Consider the following 20,472-nt stretch of genomic DNA (forward strand, 5'->3'; position numbering starts at 1 on the left):
AACCTAAGAAATTGATAGTAACTTTTCCAAGCTTGTCCAACTGGAATTTCTAAACCTACTGAGATTTCTAGTACTGTTGTGATGGACTGTTTTCCAAATACATAAATAATTTGCTTGCTCAAAAGTTGATCTGTCTCCTCCTGAATACTTTAGCAAGTCTGCTGCAAGCTTCTATCAACTTTGACAGCGAGAGTTTTGACTAAGCGTCTCTTCTGAGAGAAGTCTGTGCGCCTTCTAGCTACACATGCCCTGAATGGTGCTATTCATCACTGCATTACTGCGCAGATTTCACACTGCCTGGTGTGCATGTCACAGCTTTGTAAAACAACAGATGAATTCAGTCCAGTAGCCTTGAGTTTCAGCTATGGGGTATGGGTCAGAGTTGAATAGCTGGAAAAATTGTGAAATTTTCTTTCTGAACTTCCTTTGATTTCCAAAACAACCACAATTTCCAAAACACTCATGTTGCACATATGTCAGTTGTGCATTATCTAAACTTGTTTATACATATTGGTGATTCATGATCAAGCATGAAAGCACTTTTCCACTCTCTATTTGGGCAGGTTCTTCTTCGAAGTTCTTACCATGCAAGAAGCGCAACAGCCATCCTCTCCTGAGATATAAGTGATTCTTACTTTATTTCTCTATGAAGTCCAAATTCTCAGAAATCATTAATGGTCTTAGTCCCTGTTTTACAATCTTTTTGTTCTCTTCTTTTCCTTGACAGTATTATATTTTCAGGCCCACCAATGGGCAACGAGTGCATTTGAGAGGACTTTGTGGATGGAGACTCCGTAGGTCTTCTGAGGTCAATGAAGTAAACAAATAACAATTTTATATGAGAGGAATATGAAGACTGCAAGTCCGAAAGATGCTAAAGGAACGTGCTTTTTCTGAAGAGGCAAAGGTACGAAGAAAGTGCCTGAGAGTAAAGGAAATGAAGAAACAACACCAAATACTAAGATTTGTTAAAGCTCTGACTTAATTTTCTGGTCCTTTCTCTTACACATCCATTCACTCCCAACAGCAAGGGCAGCTGGACAGGAATAGAACTGAACTCTTATTTTACAACCAGTGAGAGATACATGGTATCCGAACAACTAGCTCTGTCAATTCCTTGAGATACCTGAATGGATACCATAACAGTTTTACATGGCTACACTTAATCTTTTTTTTTTTTTTTTTTTTTTTTTTCCTGACAATGCCAGGATTCTAAGAGCCAATTGAATAAGGGAAACTGATACAAACACATTCAGTTTGGAAATCAAGTGATCTTATCATCCTTCATATAGTAATGTAAAGAAGATAAAGAGGCTCAGAGTAGCCAGTTACATGATTTAATGCACTCAACAACACAATGAAACCAGATATTTCACAATTGTGTCATATTTATGCCAAACAGCTTATTAAATGCACGCGACTCTGTAATAGGGATGAGTCAAAGGCTGGTAGTTTTGTCTAGACTTCAGCTGGTCAGGCAAACTATGGTAAGGGAACCTTATATTGTGCATTAACCAAATCTTAACCATGTTTAGAAGTGGATCTAGAATCACATTCATGCCACTTAAGTGAATGTGGGATTAACTTCTATTGAACTCTGTTGTGAAATCATCTGATTTAATAAAACTAACCCCTAGAGAGTAAGAAAGCACTGGCATACATCACATTTTGATACTTCTATCATTCCTCAGTTAAAGAGAGGAGCTGAATTTGTGGAGGATCATCCAGCTCACCCAGATACAACGTGCATTGCCTCTACAACACATTGTCACAACTATGGGAAGAAAGGAGCTTGCAATAACCCATTAACAAAAATATGTGAATTACGGCGAAGGCTACTCTATTTTATAAAATGATTTATGTCCCACACTTACATCAGCATTTCATTCTAATATATGAGCTGTTTTCACAACTACAGCACTTCCCTTTTGAGCTCAAAATTCATTTTCTTCTAATATCTTGCGAACAAATCTCTCAGGCTCTATCAATAAAAAAGACCAAACACATTACTAAATTTAGCTTTAGTGGATTTTGTGCAGGTGAGCTTAACGATGTTTTAGCACCTAGTAATCTTCATCATACATTGCAGTGGAACTGAGAAGAAAAAAAAAGTATTTAAAAAGAAGCTTCAGCACCCTCAAAGGCAGTCTCAAGTAGCATAACTGTGCATTTCTTCATCTTAACAAGTGCTGATTGCCCCCAATTTGCATGTGCCAAGCAAATAAATATAATAAAAGAAACAACAGCCAGTCTTTGGCATGTCACATTTATATGTCTGATGGTAATCAAATCAATAAATTAGCTGACTTTTTATAGAGATGCTTTCAAGGAACACTTCAAAGTACATCTAGATTGAATGTATATTAATTTCTCTATTATTAACATGTTTATAATAGTATCCAATTTAATGAGTAAAAGACACCTAGCAAAGTCAACTGAAATGAACACTTCAGTATATCTATTATTCAATCATTCATGTCTCAGAGTATTCATGACCTTTGACACTGCCATCTTTTCACCCACGCACTGTAAGCCCATACATCAGCTCCTTACTTTTCAAGTCTGTTACAATAAACTAAAGACTAAAATTCCATGAGTTATCTTTATTGTGGAGACAGGGAGAGAGGGAACCTCTTCTCCTGTATTTACCCACTTGAAATTCTCTTTATTCCTGGGAGTTTCATGCAGAAGATATAGCCAACGACTCTCACTGTCTTAGGTGCCCATATCTCTATTACAGTCTTGTAAAAACCTCTCTACATGTACTTAGACTTAACTGCTGTAAGAAGAAAAACTCGTGGTTACAGGCTAGGAAATATCTTTCAGACTTTGTAAGCAGAGGTCAGATGAGGAAGAAAATACTTCTAGCTTTGAATAGAAAAGTAATAAATGAGTGATGGCTTTCAGCAAAATGTGAAGGACTTTTTCCTTGATGCGGTCTGGAGCGTGTCTCTGATGTAGATTGATTTTTTGGTCGTAGATATTCCTGCCAGCCTACTCTGTACATGACAGGCTTCTGTTCAACACAGTAAGCTGGCTAGAGAGTGGATGGTCTTTTAATGCAGCAGCTTACTTTTGTATTCTGATTCAGTTAACTTCATTAAAATTCCTGAAGGGCGCGGGATGTGTCAGTGCCTCCCATTCAAAAGTGCTTGCCAGAAGAGCTCCTTTGCAGTGCTCGCAGCAACAGAAGTAAGTTTCGGCTTGAGGACTGGCAAAGAAACTCTGGTTTGCAATGGGGTGAGCTGCCCCATGCACCGGGGAACAGACCTTTCCTCTCTTAGTTTTAACGCATCTGGCCCTGCCAGGAAGGACTTACAGGTGTTGGTTGAGGAGAAGCTCAACATGAGCCAGCAATGTGCACTTGCAGCCAAGAAAGCCAATCATATCCCGGGCTGCATGAAAAGAAGTGTGGCCAGCAAGTCGAAGGAGGTGGTTCTGCCCCTCCACTCTGCTCTCATGAGAACCCATCTAGAGTACTGTGTTCAGTTCTTCAACTGAAGAAGGACACGGAGCTGTTGGAGCGGGTCCAGAGGAGGGCCATGAATATGATCTGAGGGCTGGAGCACCTCTCCTATGAAGACAGGCTGAGAGAGTTGGGGTTGTTCAGTCTAGAGAAGAGAAGGCTCCAAGGAGACCTTCTAGCAGCCTTCCAGTACCTAAAGAGGGCCTCCAAGAAAGCTGGAGAGGGACTTTTTACAAGGGTGTGTAGTGATAGGACAAGGGGAAATGGCTTTAAACTGAAAGAGGGGAGATTTCGATTAGATCTAAGGAAGACATTCTTCATTCTGAACATGGTGAAACACTGGCACAGGTTGCCCAGAGAACCTGTGGATGCCCCATCCCGGGAAGTGTTCAAGGCCAGACTGGATGGGGCTTTGGGCAACCCAATCTAGTGGAAGGCACTATGGCAGGGGGGTTGGATGATCTTTAAGGTCCCTTCCAACCCAAACCATTCTATGATTCTATGATCTAGTTCTCTTACACAAAACACAATGCTTATTTTAATACTCCAGATACAACTTAAAAAGGAAGAAAAAAACAGAAAAAAACCCCACCTCTAATCCCAGGCTAACATCCTGCAGGTGTAAAGGGATGCAACTTGTACTTTAAAAAATGGACTACATTTCCATTCCCCAAACCTCCCCAAATCAATTTTTCTTATCCTTTCCAATACATTCAAACAGATCTGCCCATTCCTTATTGGATTTTACACCTCCAGAACAGAAACAGATGGAATCCCTCCTTGTGTGCAGTAACAAACAAGTAACCAGTCTTTCTACTAAGCCCTTTTAAGCATTCTTTGGAGCATTCCACATACAACACATTTACTAAAACTGAAAGCAGCATGATTTCATGTGTCACAACTTAATAAACACACACAAATGGGCAAAATATATCTTTACAAAACACACACAAACAAGGTCACAGCTTCAGCATTTACAGCTGTAAACAGTATTTATGTAGAAAGACTTTTTTTAAAAAAAAGATAAAGTGCCCAAACAATAACTATTTTCACAAGCACTTATTCTAGTATTCATAATACTGCATTATTGGGTGTTTCTTACTGTTTATCAGAAAGATTTGAGGTGGAATACAGTTCACATGATTTAGGTGCTTAGTTTAATGTAAATTAAGGAGGTATGCAACAGATTAATTAGTTGCATGATTAGACAGTCCTGGAAAGTAGGCAGATGTAGGCAGGATCTAGGCTGGCAAGATCCCATTCTTCATTTATCATTTTTATCATAAAGGAAAGAACCCTGCTAAGATGTAAATTAGAAGATATCCTAACATACCTGGGACACAGGGGGAAAGAATTAATCTGCTATTTTGCCTTTTCATTAATACATATTGCGTTAAAGAGGGCAGTTTATAGTCAATGAAGAATATTTGTTACTTTCCACACAATGCAATAAATCATTGTTGAAAAAGATGAATTAGACGAATATAAACCCACTACAAATACTATAAAGTTAAAATATCTATGTTTTCTTAGATAGCTTGCTTTCTTCATTAGCACTGTGGACAAAGACTGGGCATTTATCAGAAGATCATTGCAGGAAAATAAGTGAAAACATCTCAAGACTTTTGTCCTACAGGTGATTTGAGAGATGTTAATTTCTTCATCAAAATCAGTGAAAAATCTTTTATCACAACCACACGTTATTATGAAAAAAGATTGACTTTGGCTGTAACAAAACATGACTATTCTCCAGGTGAAAAAGGCATTAAAGAATCCATTCCGCAGTGGCACAAAGGATTAGGAAATGTATTCCACGGAACGCAGAATGTATTTCAGCGGATGTGTAAAAGGCTGATTTTTCCCTGAAACAAAATCTTTGTTTTCCTTTATCCCCCATAATCCTCCACCCCCTGTCAACAGCCTTAAAATCTCAGTATTACCCTAGGCTGCATTTAACAGGTCACAAGAACATCCTTTCCTCCAATATCAGCAGCATGAATATACACATTATTTTCTCCAAGACTATACAAAAGCTCTACATCAGGCAAATCAAAGGCTAATCTGTCTGTTCCACAGTGGTTTTACATTCTATCGTAAAACCGATTCTACCAAAGAGAGAAAGAAAACATTTTATAACCCACTTACACAAACTAGTGTGAGAAAGGCAAAAATATATCTAATGGCTTCTATTACTTTTACTTGTACCACACCATGTACAGGTTTTTAATAAATGCTAAAAATTAATAGCACAATTTCTATTCACATCGACAGCACAAAATTGAGCCCACAAGTCATTTTTCCACAGAAAGGAATATTCAGTATTAGACAAGACCATAATAATGTATGAAATACATTCTGCTCCTTCAGTTGCATCCTGAAATGAAAAAACATTAGTCGCGCTGCAGTATAAAACATTTAATAGGTTTTCTTCATCCATTTGGCTTCATTTTGATTTTCTATCATCTTGTCTGTAAAACTTCGCAAGAATTCAAAATGAACTAATGAAGTTTCACGCATTATCTGACTCCTGTGAGCATTTCTCTCTAAATGTGGCTTTTAAAATTCATACAGGCGTTAAACTTCTGTCTCAAATAGCAAAACTGTTCAAAGCATCATAGCTTTAATGGAATTTTAGATTTGTAAAATAAAAGTGAATCTGGGTGGGAAAAGAGGTGGATATTTAGACTGAAACACACAAAAAGTGCTAACTGGCTTGCAAATAAAGTTTTTACACACCAGCTAAAAAATTCAAACCACTATCAAAATGCAGTCGCTACTGGTGTAGGTCTTCTTTTGAATTAAATGCTGTCACTATAAGAACCAACTCAGAAATTGTGGCAGTAGATGCATTAGAGGTGGTTTTTTTTTTTTGTCTATGAATATATACTATGTGGCTTAAAAGCTGGATAAGCTAACTGAAGTAATGAGAGAATATCATACATTTGCTTCCATCTAACAGATCCTCCACTATGTTAACAGCTGTGTAAATTCCATTTTCCTTTCTTATTATTAAAAATTGCCTAGTCAATTCTTTACAACTAAAAGATGAGAGGTCATCATCTTTTTAGTATGCCAATCCACACAAAATATAATCAGAGCAGACAGACAATGTCTAGCTTGGTTATTTATCACGACTACTACAAGCCTCCTAACATCAATGAACCCAGAAAACACTGAATTTGGTTTCTTCTGGAGTACCGTCAATAATCAACAGCTAGAAAGATGGGATAAGTGAACATATTATGACAATTTGGAATATTCTGGACAGAAAACCTCAGAGATATTGCACAGTCAAAAGAAAGTTGAAAAAAAATATATGTGGAAGCAAACAAGTCTTATTTTCTATAAACCTAGGATCTTGTCAAATCCATTCTTAAGAAGCAGAGACATAAATTATCGATAATCAACTATGCTGTTTTGTTTTTGTTTTCTGAAGGAAAGGCTCCTGTATTTAGCACTACTGTAACAGATCAGATGATTTAAATTTTCACAGATGATTTAAATTTTCACTACATTTTTCCTTTCACTAATCAGGGAACAAGTTCCATAAGTAAGCATTTGTCTCGCTAGGACAGCAGGATTTCACCGGTGTTAAGAGCTCCAACCTTTACGTCAGCAATGTGCACTGCTGCAGACTTTTGGAGATCTGAAAGACGGCGTGTTGAGGTTATTAGATTTTCTCCCATGAGAACCGTGGGCTTTCACAGGAAGGTCAGAGGAAGAAAGAGGACCTTTGTGCTGGATCAGCCTGCTCTAACAGAAAGTTAAGGTTATTTCCACTCCTGCTTTTTTGTCTGTCTACTCTCATTAGACTGGAAGATCTTTCGGAAAGGGAATGTATTTTAGACATGTTTGCATAGTGTTTCTGGCAAAGGCCTCATTTCAGCTGAGGATGTTTGTATGAGAAAACGTATCTGACAGAGAACTGATGATCTTTATCTGAGTTGCTTTACCCAGTGGAGACTTTTAGAAATACGAACTTAGACAGCTCTGTGGGTTCATGGCTTTCTGGTCTTATGTTTCTCCATACTCAAACGCCTGGTTTCAAGAGACATTATACGTATGCTACTCCTCACTTTACTACCATGAATCATGCAGTCCAGGACAAGGTCACAGACCTAAACCATGTATTTGTTGGGGCTCACAGATCTCAGAAGTGCAAACACTATCAAACTACACCTTGTAATCCACTTATTGACTACATAACTCTGTAATCTGCAGTATTTCAAGTTTTTCAGGACTGCAGAATGTCATCAGATGGCTATTCCAAACTTATAAAAACTCTCCACTGCATATAATTTTCACGATGTACGGAGTTTGCACCGACAGTAATTAAGAGATGAACAGTATCACTGTTATTAGCTCACCAATGCCCTCATGTGGTCAGAAAAACTACTTGGTCTAAAGTAGAAAATGCAGAACCGGGGTGGTGGTGGGGGAGAAAGACTAGCCACTCTTGCTAAAGGTCATGGTTTTGTCTCGAATTAAGAATTGCAGCTTTACTTAGTTCAGTCTTAACATCAGGAAAAGGCTGGATTTTGTTAAAATGTTATAAAGGAAAATGTCACTTTTTTAAAAAAGAAAAGTAAATATTTTAAAATCCTAAATATAGATTAAAGTAGATCCTCAGCAGTAAATATAAACAAGTTGGGATCACTGAAACTCCTGAATCAATTATTCTTCGGATAAACTTCCAACCTAAAAATAAACTTCATCAGATGAACTTGCATTACCCTAAACTTTGAAGTACAAATTGCACCTTCAGAAGACCAAAAGACAAAAAGAATGCTCTCAATAAAACAAAAAATATTAATTCACTTAAAGGGTGAATAATTCATTGTAGAGTTATTGAGCGGAATACAAATAGAATAAATGAGACTCTTCAAGGAAGAGAGTAAGACGATTGTCACCCAAAGATGGCAGAGAATCAAACTACTACAGATTTTCTGGTCTCAGCCCAAATAACAGAAGCATAAAGGAAACCCCCTTCCATTTCTAAGAATCCATTTCCTTAAATCCATAAATAATGCCTTGCACATTGAGGATGGGGTTTGGATCCAGACTGCAGACAGATAAAGGTAAACCTGGTGTCTGAGGTGCCACTGTGGGCAGTAGTGTCTGAAGAGCCATACAGCAAGGACAAACACCAGTGTCTCCTTCAGGGTGAGCTCTTCAGGCTCTCTTGGCTACAATGGGAGCTCACACGCTTACCTCAGAAGTGGACACTGAAATGTCTACAGGTCTGGTGCTAGATCCCACTCCTTCTCCTTGTTGTTACTCTTCAATATTTCCGAGCACAGCCACAGCGACCTGCCTGAGCTGCTTGTGTGCAAATACACGCAAATGTCATTTAATGCAATGAAACTGAACTGGTTTTGCCTGTAAAAACTACACCTGATTTATTAAGTACCATACACCTTCCACTTTTTTGGATCTAATACAGTGTTGAAAAGAAGCAGGGTGAAGGGTATAGTTGACCATGTGTATTCTTCTCTAGGAGGTAAATGTTTAACTTCTGATACTCCATCAAGGCTTGTGGAAGGGTGTGTGGTGTTTAATGAGGATAGGTTTAGGTGAAAAATTGTAAGAAAGAAAGGGAGACCCTCTGCAAACAAGCTGAGATTTTAATAAGACAGTTTGATCAATGAACTCCCATGAGTTAGTCGAACTCGAAGCATGTTTTCAGAGGGCTTAGCCGTTAATAAACCAAGGCATGACTGCTGTAAAGCAAAACACAGACATTCATTTGACATAAATGAACGTGATATTTTTGTTATTAATGTTTTATTTCCACAACGACTGTACAGGTGATTCTCAAAAACCTCTTAAGGAAAGTACCTACATCATATTGTGAAAACTCAAAAGGCAGCTACACAACATTTCTTTTCTTCTGTTATAGCACTATGAGGGAATGAAAGACAAATCTAAGAGACCTTCCAAAAAATCAACCATACTTAATTCAGGACTAAAAGCACTACTACCTATCAGCCACCTTGCCCTTGCCCTTGTTATGGCCATACAATGGAGAAGTCAAATTGCAAAGACTGTTAATAACAATGATAGGTTTTTTTCCTTTTTTTTTTATAATTCATCTGTAGATTTTACTAAACAATATTTTTGCATACTGTATCATCCTGCATTCCTGATGATCTACAGGTATTTCATGATGATTGCTCTGAACCTTTCACTGTTGCAATTGGAGGCCAGTCCAACTGTGTCCATTCCTCTCCATTCTAAGAGATCAAAAGGGGGGATTGAGGCTGTAAATGCATCCACATAAAATTTCTAATTTTCTGAGCCCAGGTAGGTGCCTCGGTTATATTCTAGATCAGGCACACACCAGCTAAGATAACTGCTCAGGTCCAAAAGCCAGACAAGGGGCAGGACCTGTGCCAACAAGTCTTTTTAACTACAGACAAGGACCTGACAAAAGAAGGGAGAAGTATTGTTGTATTCCTCATGGCTAAGGATATTTGTAACACAGGGATCCCAAGATTGTTTTCCAAAATTGCTCTAAAATCTCTTCCTCTAAATCCACTTTCAATTTCTGTTCATTATGAAATACAGTCCCTGAGGGAGTGGGTACCTGCAAAGTCATGATGATCTCCTGAGATAATTCTAATTCAAGAAATTCAATGTCCAGGTATGACAACTGGGAAAAACCTGAACTTTTGTGTGTGTGTGTTTATCAACATGTGCATGCATGTGCGCATGTATGTAATTATATATGTGTGTGAATATATATACAAACACACAACTACATATATACACCCCCCTCACCTAATTTAACATGACTGTATTTCTTCTAACTTCAACAATAAATCTGACATTTTTGGCCTTATAACTACTTTAAAAACGTACTCAACTTTGACTTCAGTTCAACACAGGCTTTATCTGAAGTCTAGGTAGGATAGAAACACATTTTAAATATATTTCTAATGATGGATCTGGCATCCCATTAATAGCTACTTAGTGTTTGCCTTTGCCCTCATCAGATCTAAAGGTTAACTGATGGATTACAGAAGAAGGTCTGAATGTTGGGAACTACTACTGAGTGCTACTGAACCCATCAAAATGCTGGTTTTATCAAAAACCTCTTGCATCATGGATGATTTGAGCAGTTAAGACATATGAAAAAAACACCCTTATTTTTTTTAGGTATTGGTGATGAACACATACACATTGCTCTTTACATTACTGACAGGAATCATATGTTCATGTCTTCTAGCTGTTCACAGGACACAGAATAACTTATGTGTTCTGTTACCATTTTTGAGCGCTGCTATGAGACTGTGAAGAGAGCCATTTAAATCTGAGAAAAATATTTATTCATTGTATTTCTTGAGTTTCGCTGATTATGTCTATACTCACTTCAGCTAAGTATGTTTCAACCTCGAGCTATCTAGAGTTGACATTCATTTTCTTAGCTGGCTGCACTGCATTTATATGCAATTTTTTGCCCAAATTAAGGTATGTTTGTACTGATTGCAGCATTCGAGGACATTCAAGCTAGCCAGCTTGGCAACACAGGTACGAAGTATGTTTATATATCCTTACGGGTGTATACTGCATTTCTGCCACCTCTGACACTGCAATGTAGGCATACAGTGTGAACTTGAACAGGTGACCTGCCTTCCTTATGTCTCAGTTCCCTCCTCTGAAAAGCAATGATAATGCTTACTGGCTCCAGATGTTGCAACAATTACATATGTAAGTGTTTAGTGGTGTCTAAAGACAAACGGTTAAGGGCAGATGAAGTAAGTTTTTTTCACTTCTCCATTTCGCTAGTTACAATGATTCATGCTTTGCAGAAACGCTATATCAGTAAAACATTAACTAGGCACAGCAGAAACCAAAAGAACATGCCTCTAGCGCTACTGGGGAAAGGAATTGCAATTTACGATAAAAGCATTCATTTTTGACAGAAAACTGTTCTCTCCGTCAGTTCCCCAGGGCAGGAGATCTTGAATGAAATCTCCCAAAACCTTAATCTAAAGCCTTCTCTATTCCTACATACATATCATTCACGTCTCCTTGTAGTGCCAAGGCCTAAAACATATCCAAAATATACCCAAGTCATGTTGAGTTGTCCACCTCAGACCTCTTCTAACAGAATGAATCTGGGCCAGTACTGCAAGAATTTCTACACGCTACCGCAGAAGTGTCCCTAGTGTATTTGTTGTTTAAACCACTGGTGAGAAGCAAACAAAGACTTTTTTTCTGATTCATATGTTTTTCTAGATTCATTCCACATCTCAGTTTTGTGATGCTGTGAACTGTAACGTGACTTAACTGTTCAGCTGGCTTTTTGCTAGAAAATAGGCAGATCAGGTCAAGTCACAAAAGCAAAGTGGGATAAAAAAAGGGAGAGAACATTTCCAGGCTGCTTCTTGTCTCTAGAAGGACTTGGTTTCATCTTAAGGAATTGTCCAAATAAAGGTCTGCCCCCAACAGTTGGACTGTCACTGATAGACAGTATGTGAATGGTCTCCAGTGACACAGGCTGTCCAAAAGTTTTGAGCTGTTGACCCAGTGAGTAGAAACCTGCCCTGAGCAGGTGTCAGTGTCTCTTTTACACGCTTCCTTTGGACTGACCCACCTACAAAGAAGTACGTGGTTTTTCAAGCTGAGTGCTGCCCATCAGTCTTGAGACTAAAGAGCTGGGGCGATGGAGGTGTTTTATTACTCAAGTTCCACACAGCGCATGCACTTTCTCATGGGTGAGTACCAGTGTAATTTTACTACCTGAAGCAGAAGAAACTTCTGGTAGCTGAGCTATCAATGCCAAGTACTTTATTTTTAAACAGAAGGTACTAGCAAGGCTGGTGCCCGCTCTTAGACAATCTTGGTGTTGAAATAACAAGAGATTATCTTCAGTTTTGGGATGTTATTTTGTGAGGCGATATTGTATAGATTAAGACTACACAAGTATTGACAAAAATGTGGTTCAGTTTTGAGGTTCAGATATATATTATAATTATTTACAAGCCAACTCTTTTATAATCTTTGACCAAGTACATTTTTATGCACTCAACAGGTTTGGGTATGTCCTGGGAGTTTTGAAAACAATGAATTCTGAGTATAATCTTTATGTAGCATAAAACATTTTGGGCAACGTTGTACAGCAAAAGAACAGTAAGTGGAATGAATACAGAAATAAATTGTTTTTCTGATAATCATGTCTGAATAAAAAAAAGATTTTCATGCAGAGATTTCAGGTGCCTAAAGGGCATGATGCTTTACCATCTCTTGAAATACCTCAAAATGATGCACCTTTTAATTATTTTTATGCAAACATTGTACTCTATATAAATGAGACATAACAGTAAACGATACCTACTGAAGAACAATAGCTCAACTATATCAGAATGCAATCAGTGATTTTTTTCTATTTAATTTCTATCAATAACCCTTTGATGCAAAAAGTAACACAAACTTATCAATGTCTGCCTATTGCCATGAAACTTCTAAGGCAAGATTTAAAAAATAAATTCTCTTTTAAATTATTTTCAGGTATTTGATAATGAAGTGACCTAGTTTTCAGAAACACTGAACAGTGAAAAAGCTCAACAATTTTTGGATTTCAAGTAAAGTTCATAGCTCTAGAAAATGCAGTATTTTGTTTAGATGTTGTATTGTGGGCACTCTAATTTAATAATTTCAGAATACTGTACTCGTATTTCGAGTTTAAAATCTCAATAAATGATGAAAAATTCTGACCTGCCTATATAAATGCAAACTTAAACATAAATTGTATTTACAGAAACTATTTTTGTAGCCTCAAGACTTCAGCAGTTTGAACTCTGCTGAGTGTACTAATAATACAAACCAAATGTTGACTATTTTGAAGACTGTCACAACATTATATCAAGGGAGTCTAATTACTGATTGTAAGTGGAACAGCTGTTTGTTTTCCTCTGTTTCATTGCTTATGTACATACAGTCTGTTTCTGAGATCTAATGTGTTTGTGAATGCAGCCAAAATGCAGCCCTCAAAGATAGTACCAATAGCTCCAACTGAGCCTGGTAGAAGTTTTGTTTCCAGTTCTTTGAATCTATATTTATATTGAAAGCTTTCTAATTCTTTTTCTTCTCAAAAGTCAGGAAGCTTCAGAGACATTCTGTGTGTTTTTGAAGAACAGCGGTTCTCAACCACCCTGGACAGTTCTCGTGTTGGTCTAAGAACATCACCATGAAGGGCTAATAAACTTTGCTAAGCCTGTAGTAGTTTTGTGGGATGCATCAATGGTAGCTTTTAGGGAAGGGGAAATTGGTGGTGAGTGGGGAATGAATTCTAATAATACGTGGTACACTGACAATTTTCTCAAGTGAGCTTCTGTTAGAAGATGATTGGGAGTGATGGCTTTAGTCAAGGAATTACAGATGCCTCATTAGACTCCAAATACTTAACATGAGCATGAGCATGAAACATTATACAAAATAAGGTGATTTTCATACACTTGAATGAACAGATCAACATGTGGCTGCAAAATATCTCCAATTTGGTAAAAACAGGCATAAGGAAATATTTGGCTGCAGCTTTCTTAGCAAAGTAATTGTCTCTAGAACAAGAAACACTGGTGTTCTTGCTAGGCTTACCTTACACAGGGAATCTACATGAATATGTTTTTAAGCTAATAGGATCTTTTCATTTCCAGAAATTAATGCCTTAATAAAATACTGCTTATATGTCTAGGTCAATTGAAAAAATAAATTAAGTAGAAAAGGTGAAGACTCTCATCCCCAAATAGCAAAATATAGAGTTTACATAGCAACTACTATGTATTATCCTATTGGAGATGTACATAAAATTGCTCTGTAATGCCTTTGTAAACAAAGTTCCTTAGGTCTCATTATCTTTCCATTTAAAGCAAAGTGTGTGAAGTAGAGAAACAGAACTTCATGATAATCACACAAGTCTGAAGTTCACTTAGGAGGCTTTGTTTCAGCCCTTTAGCTCAAATCAAACCGTATGCTATTTTGAGTTCTGACAAACCACCGACTTGAGCTATATCCCTTGTGTTGACAGAGGAAAGAAGAAAGATACTCTGCGAAGACTTTACCCTGTAATGTGCTCACTAATTAGAGGCAGACTGTCAGGAGAAAGAAATTCTACAACAAATCTTGAAAATTGCTTTGTGACTGTGGGAAAACTCGGCCTTTTAAAAAAATGGTTACTTGATATTACCAGTTAAATGATTTCAAACTTTCTAATTATGTGTACTTTCCAAGCCAGTATTCTCTAATATTTAATTGACTACGATTGAAAGTACAGTAATACTGTTGAATAAAATTATAAGTTATCAAAAAAAAAAAAGGAAAAGAAGGAAAAACAACTATTAAATCAAGTAAAACTCTAACTTTTCCTCCTGTTTTTTTTAAATTTCTACGAGTCAACTTGATCAGTAGATGAAATTAGGTTGATGTGAACCGACTGTATTGGACCATAAGATGGTGCTAGTGCTACTGCATTGGTAATAAAAATGGCACTGGTAAAGCAACAAGCAAGCACACAAACATGCTACTGGGTAACAGTTTCCTTTACTCGTGACTATTACAAAAGGCATTTGCTGGGGTCCAATAACTAGAACACGTCAGTTCTTCCACAAGTTTCTGTAACTGTAGAGCATCTTGTAGAAAGAGAGCTCAAAGTGGGAAAAGAAAGTGAATAAAGAGCTGTATTTTCTGCTTAATAAATCTCATTCACACTTGGGATAGCTGGACACCTTGTATCAATAATATAGAGAGATCTAATTTAGGAAAGACTTATACTGTTTTCCCATTCAAATGTACTGTGAAACTGGTAACAGAAATTCATGAAACAGAAATAACTGCAACAGTAGAGACAGGATCTTCCTACTCAGAAGTGAAGAAGTCCTCTTAAAGCACACTTTAGTTCTTCAAAGTGAAGTGAGACTTTCTCCAATCACTAAAAAATTAAACATGCAATTGACCAGTCTTGAATTTTCCCTGTGTTGCAATGCTGATCATACATACTAGCACATTAGCCAGTACATTAATACTCGTGTATACATACACAGAGCATACATGTATATGTTGTATATTTTCAACATCTACCAAAACATTCCACATGAGAACATGGCTCCATGGAGACCCTTGCAACTCTGCTCAGCCGGGAGTATTTTCAGAACTAGCCAAAGGCAACACTGTGAACTCAAGGCACCTTGCACCTAGGTTTCAAGTTTCTTTTCTAAAGTAAAAACACGATAATTTTTTCCAAGTATTTGAACTCTGGAAAAGTATACACTTTCCTTAAAAATTAATTTCATTATTCTACATTTTGAAAGTTGCAGTTAAAAATCAGCAGGAGATAAAGAATTAATTTGCATTCAAATGTACTGGAATTTGGCAAAAATACAAACACTGCAAGACAAAGAGATTGCCAGTAACCATAATTACAGGGGTCACAAATAAGCTTTCTAATTAAGCTATTGTGTGGGTTTTTTTTCAGCGGAGATGTCTATTCAACTTTTCTCGCAGGCATATTTCTACTTCACAGCGGTTTTCAAAGCAGCTCCCCCTCGACCCCTCTCCCATCTGAAAACTCATTTGTAACTAATTTTGCTTTTGCAACTTTAGTGAATTTGTAACTAATTCAGCTTTGTGAACTCCTACCTGCACAGGACGACCATCTTCTTGGCCGATCATGTTCTTCCAGTCCTGCAGCGACCGCTGAAGGCTGTCCAGCCCAGTTTCCCACAGCCTCACACCGCCTCCCATGTCCACGCTAACCAAACCTACTTTGCCCAGTGGTGCCAAAAGGGCATCGGCGTCTGAGATCTTAGAGAGCCAAGATGTATAAGGAGAGAGAGATTGTGATCTGAAAAACAAGAATTAAAGTGATTTTTCTTGAAGCTGCAATTAAAAAGAGGATGAGTATTTCTGTAGTTGAGGTGGCAAGTAAATGAATTTACATTCTAATTTCATGAGGTACTATAACTAAGCCCTGCAGACCCGCTATTTTATCCCAAACACCTACTGAAACTGAGTATCACTGAAAGACACTTGTCAGTATAAAGAGCAGTATAAAAGACCAGGCTGAAAGGAAATGTGTTGCCTAACCCACTGCTATAACTCATCTGTCTGAAAAAAAAAAATCTGTCTTTACAGAAAACTCTAAAGAATATGAAAAATATATGTAATAGAAAAACATAAAACTACAAAATAAATAGGAGAGAACATGACCTAGACACTGAAGACAACATCTATCAACTTAAGGTAAGACCTCTCCTTAGTGCTTTAATAAAATATGAAGATTTAAGCACTCATTTAAAGATGACACAGCGTTATGCACAGAGAATCTTAGCACTGTTTTAAACGAGCAATCAACTTGCAGACAAAAATTGACTACTGAAACAGAGGGTCTAATAGACACATAATATCAAGAGGAATTTAGATAAAGTAGGAAAGATTCTTTGCATTTTTTCAGTACTGTTAATGACATGCATGGGAACGAAAATCAGAAGATAAAGCTACCTTTCATATTTACTAATTAATTGCTACGTTCTCCTTGCTATTACCTAGTAAACAGATAAAAAATGTTGACAAAAATATACTGCAACAGTTGCAGAATTTTAGACACTGGGTATGAATTATTCTTACTTTCCACATCAGAAGAAATACTTGCTTATCCTGAAGTAATAACACACACTAAATTTTCTTTGCTTTTCCTGTAAGACAGAGGCTGCTCTAATCAATAAAATCAGTTACCTAGGAATAGCAATGTATTTGATTTTCTTCGAGTTAAGATCTGTTACTTCCAAGTATCCAGCAGCTTGTGGAGGAGTGACATCTGAAAACAAACAAACACGTTATTTTCCTGCCGCATGATTAACTGGTTACTGCATTTTCATTTAGCAGATTAAATTTAAACATTTCATTATACAGTACCTATCACAAAATGATAAGCTTTCACATTGGATACAGAACCAACTGAAGAGACCAGTACGATCAGTGGTGTAAGGGGATGTAACATTCAAATGAGTATAAAGAATAATCCACAGCAGCACTTTATGCATATCTCCTGTATCTACATACCTATAGCATTCATATCTACAGTAGCACATCTGTTGATTTTACTCATCTTCATAAAAATGGAAATATCAAACACACTGGAAATAGGAAAAAAAAGTGGAAAAATACAGGTTCGTGGGCCACAGAGCACTTTTTGGTTTGCCTAGATTTCGTTGGTGTTTAAAAACATGCTCTCTCTTTGGGTACTAATGGAGAATAAGGTACACATTAAAAACTATGAAGATCTAGAACATACAGTTGATACTGGACTGGAAAGGTTAGAACTATTTAAGAACTCAAAATTAAGTTAATAAACTAGAGAGAGAACACAACTCAACCAAACCAAATTATAAGACAAAGGATTGCAGAGTAAGACGCTGAAGAAAATATCTTCAAATGTTTAAATGCAACACAGAACAACCAGCCAGGCCCCAGAACTGCAGTCAGGAATCTTGTGATGAAACATGAACATCAGAACAAGTGCAGTTTGTTCCTCTTTTGCCAAAGCCTGATGGAGAAGAATAGCTATGCCCAGCTCTAGACATCAAACTTTATGGAAGACATAGACACATGAGATAGTCCTGGGGGTGACAGAGAGGTGACAGAGAGGTTAGAACAGATGGGCTATAAGAACAAATGTAAGAAATGAACTTTTTTTTTTGTCTAAAAAGAGATTTATTTTTTTTTAAAAACACATGTCCCGTAACATTAAAAAGATCCTTACAGAGCCAGCAATATTTTCCTGACTAAGAGGAGGTGACGTGAAGTATTCAGTTTTGTTTAACAACAAAAAAAGCTGGATACTAGGAAAAGCTTTTCTTACACAAGGAGAGCAAAGCATTGCAATAGGCCGATTGCTTGACAAACATCAGTTAAGAAGAATCTAAACATGTGTCATCCTGTCCTTATATAAACAGGTAGACCAGATGATGTGTTGAGGTTATTCCCGTAACTGTGTGTGTTACACTAAATGTTGTTCCAGTTACTGTCACACTAATAGAGATACGCACTCAGTAACAGACTGTTATTTTATATTCATATATGGAAAGTGCTGGGAATTCAAGTAAATATTTGCTCTCAAGTAGCCCTCATTTCTATAGCCTTGTTTTTAGAATAAACATTAGTACATATTTGCCGGATTCTGCCACGACCTCTTGTCCGAGTTTATATTTTGTGGCCATACATTTACTTGGCAGTCTTTGGGGAAATTATTACTTGTAGTTTCTTTTCAAACACAACTATTATCCTGGTTTACAGTTCCAATAAAACATAAAGGAAATTATTTCTTTGCTTATTGTTCCTGGAACAGTTTCGGTAATACACATTGGAATACGCCAGAGGTTGGCTGAGTGCTTTGAATTATTAATAGAAATGGGAGGCTGAGTGCCAGAACTGACCAGTTGTCTAAGAATATGAGAAAGAAAGCCTGAGAGATAGGCAAACCGAAGCAAAAATATAAAACAACTTCTCAAAGGCAACATAAACATTAGTGCAAGAACTTCAAGGGACTGCCACATACTTGATTTTATGTAGTAAGATGTCTTTGCTTCACTATACCGTCTCCCAGGAAAGGATACAAACACTTACGAACAAAGCCTTATATATCTTTTCTAGGTAAATAACTAGAGGTTTCCAATGCAGAAACAACAGTGCAGATGAATCACCAAACATCTAAAGGCCGCCATGAATTATGCAGCATAATCAGGAATAAGCAACACTGAATCTCCAAGGGACAAAGACTGTTAACCAGCTACTGGTAGCAGTTAAATGTGCATTCAATTAAATATTCTGACAATTAGTGAGACCGAGAGGCAAACTCCAGAAGAAACAATAGCCCAGCAGAGAGGGTTGCAAATACTGGATTTCAAGGACTAGTAATTTACAATCTCATCTTCCAAGTGAGTACCTGAAAGTATGTCTCTTTTCTTACATCTTCCCTTTTTCACTTGGAAAGAGTTTGGATTCATGCCATAACAATGGCAATACTAGGTAACTCTAATCTAGACTCCTGTCTCCGAGTGTAGTTTGATGCTTGCAAAGTGTAAGAAATGGAAAAACACACACGGTATTTTCCTCAAGTCACCAACCAGTTCCAATCTAGGGGCTTCTTAATCTGAATGTGGCATCAATCCAATGTGGCCAGCTGTATCCTGGGCTGCATCAAAAGAAGTGCGGCCAGCAGGTCAAGGGAGGTGACTCAGCCCCTCTCCTCTGCTCTTGTGAGACTCCACCTGAATTACTGCCTTCAGTTCTGGGGCCTCCAACATAAGAAGGACATGGACCTGTTGCAGCGAGTCCAGATGAGGGCTATGAAGATCATCAGAGGGCTGGAGCACCTCTCTTATGGAGACAGGCTGAGAGAGTTGGGGTTTTTCAGTCTGGAGAAGAAATGGCTTCAGGGACACCTTCTAGCAGCCTTCCAGTACCTAAAGGGGGCCTACAGAAAAGCTGGAGAGGGACTTTCTGCAAGGGCGTGTAGTGATAGGACAAGGGGTAATGGCTTTAAACTGAAAGAGGGTAGATTTAGATTAGATATAAGGAAGAAATTCTTCACTCTGAGGGTGGTAAGGCACTGGAGCAGGTTGCCCAGAGAAATTGTGGATGCCCCACCCCTGCAAGTGTTCAAGGCCAGGCTGGGTGAGGCTTTGAGCAACCTGGTGTAGTGGAGGGTGTCCCTCTCCATGGCGGGGGGGTTGGAACTAGATGATCTTTGAGGTCCCTTCCAACCCAAACCATTCTATGGTTCTATGATTCTATGTTTTTATATCTATGTATTTAATAACCTTTCATGAGTTTGTCCAGTTTTCCTTTGGATCCATATTTCAGCATTCACAACATCCGTTGGGAAGTGGTTTCACAGGTTGGTTCCCTGCTCTGTGAAGTACCACCTCTTTTTGTTGTTTTGATGTAGTTCCTACTAGCTTTATTAGCTGCCCCCTAATTCTGGTACTGAGAGTAAAATTGTTACTTTT

General features: G+C 37.7%; 1 protein-coding gene across 1 annotated transcript in view; it reads right to left on the reverse strand.

The window, feature by feature from the left end:
- Positions 1 to 20,472, reverse strand: part of VWA8 (von Willebrand factor A domain containing 8) — a 198,992-nt gene that overhangs the window by 31,838 nt on the left and 146,682 nt on the right. Inside the window, exons 36-37 of the mRNA XM_086611803.1 lie at positions 17,198 to 17,279; positions 16,103 to 16,307 (exon numbers count right to left, since the gene is read on the reverse strand). Of these exons, the coding sequence (XP_086467929.1) occupies positions 16,103 to 16,307; positions 17,198 to 17,279 (287 nt within the window). The remainder of the gene's footprint in view (positions 1 to 16,102; positions 16,308 to 17,197; positions 17,280 to 20,472) is intronic.

The sequence above is a fragment of the Tauraco erythrolophus genome, chromosome 1, assembly GCF_009769465.1.
Source record: "Tauraco erythrolophus isolate bTauEry1 chromosome 1, bTauEry1.pri, whole genome shotgun sequence".
NCBI lineage: Eukaryota > Metazoa > Chordata > Aves > Musophagiformes > Musophagidae > Tauraco > Tauraco erythrolophus.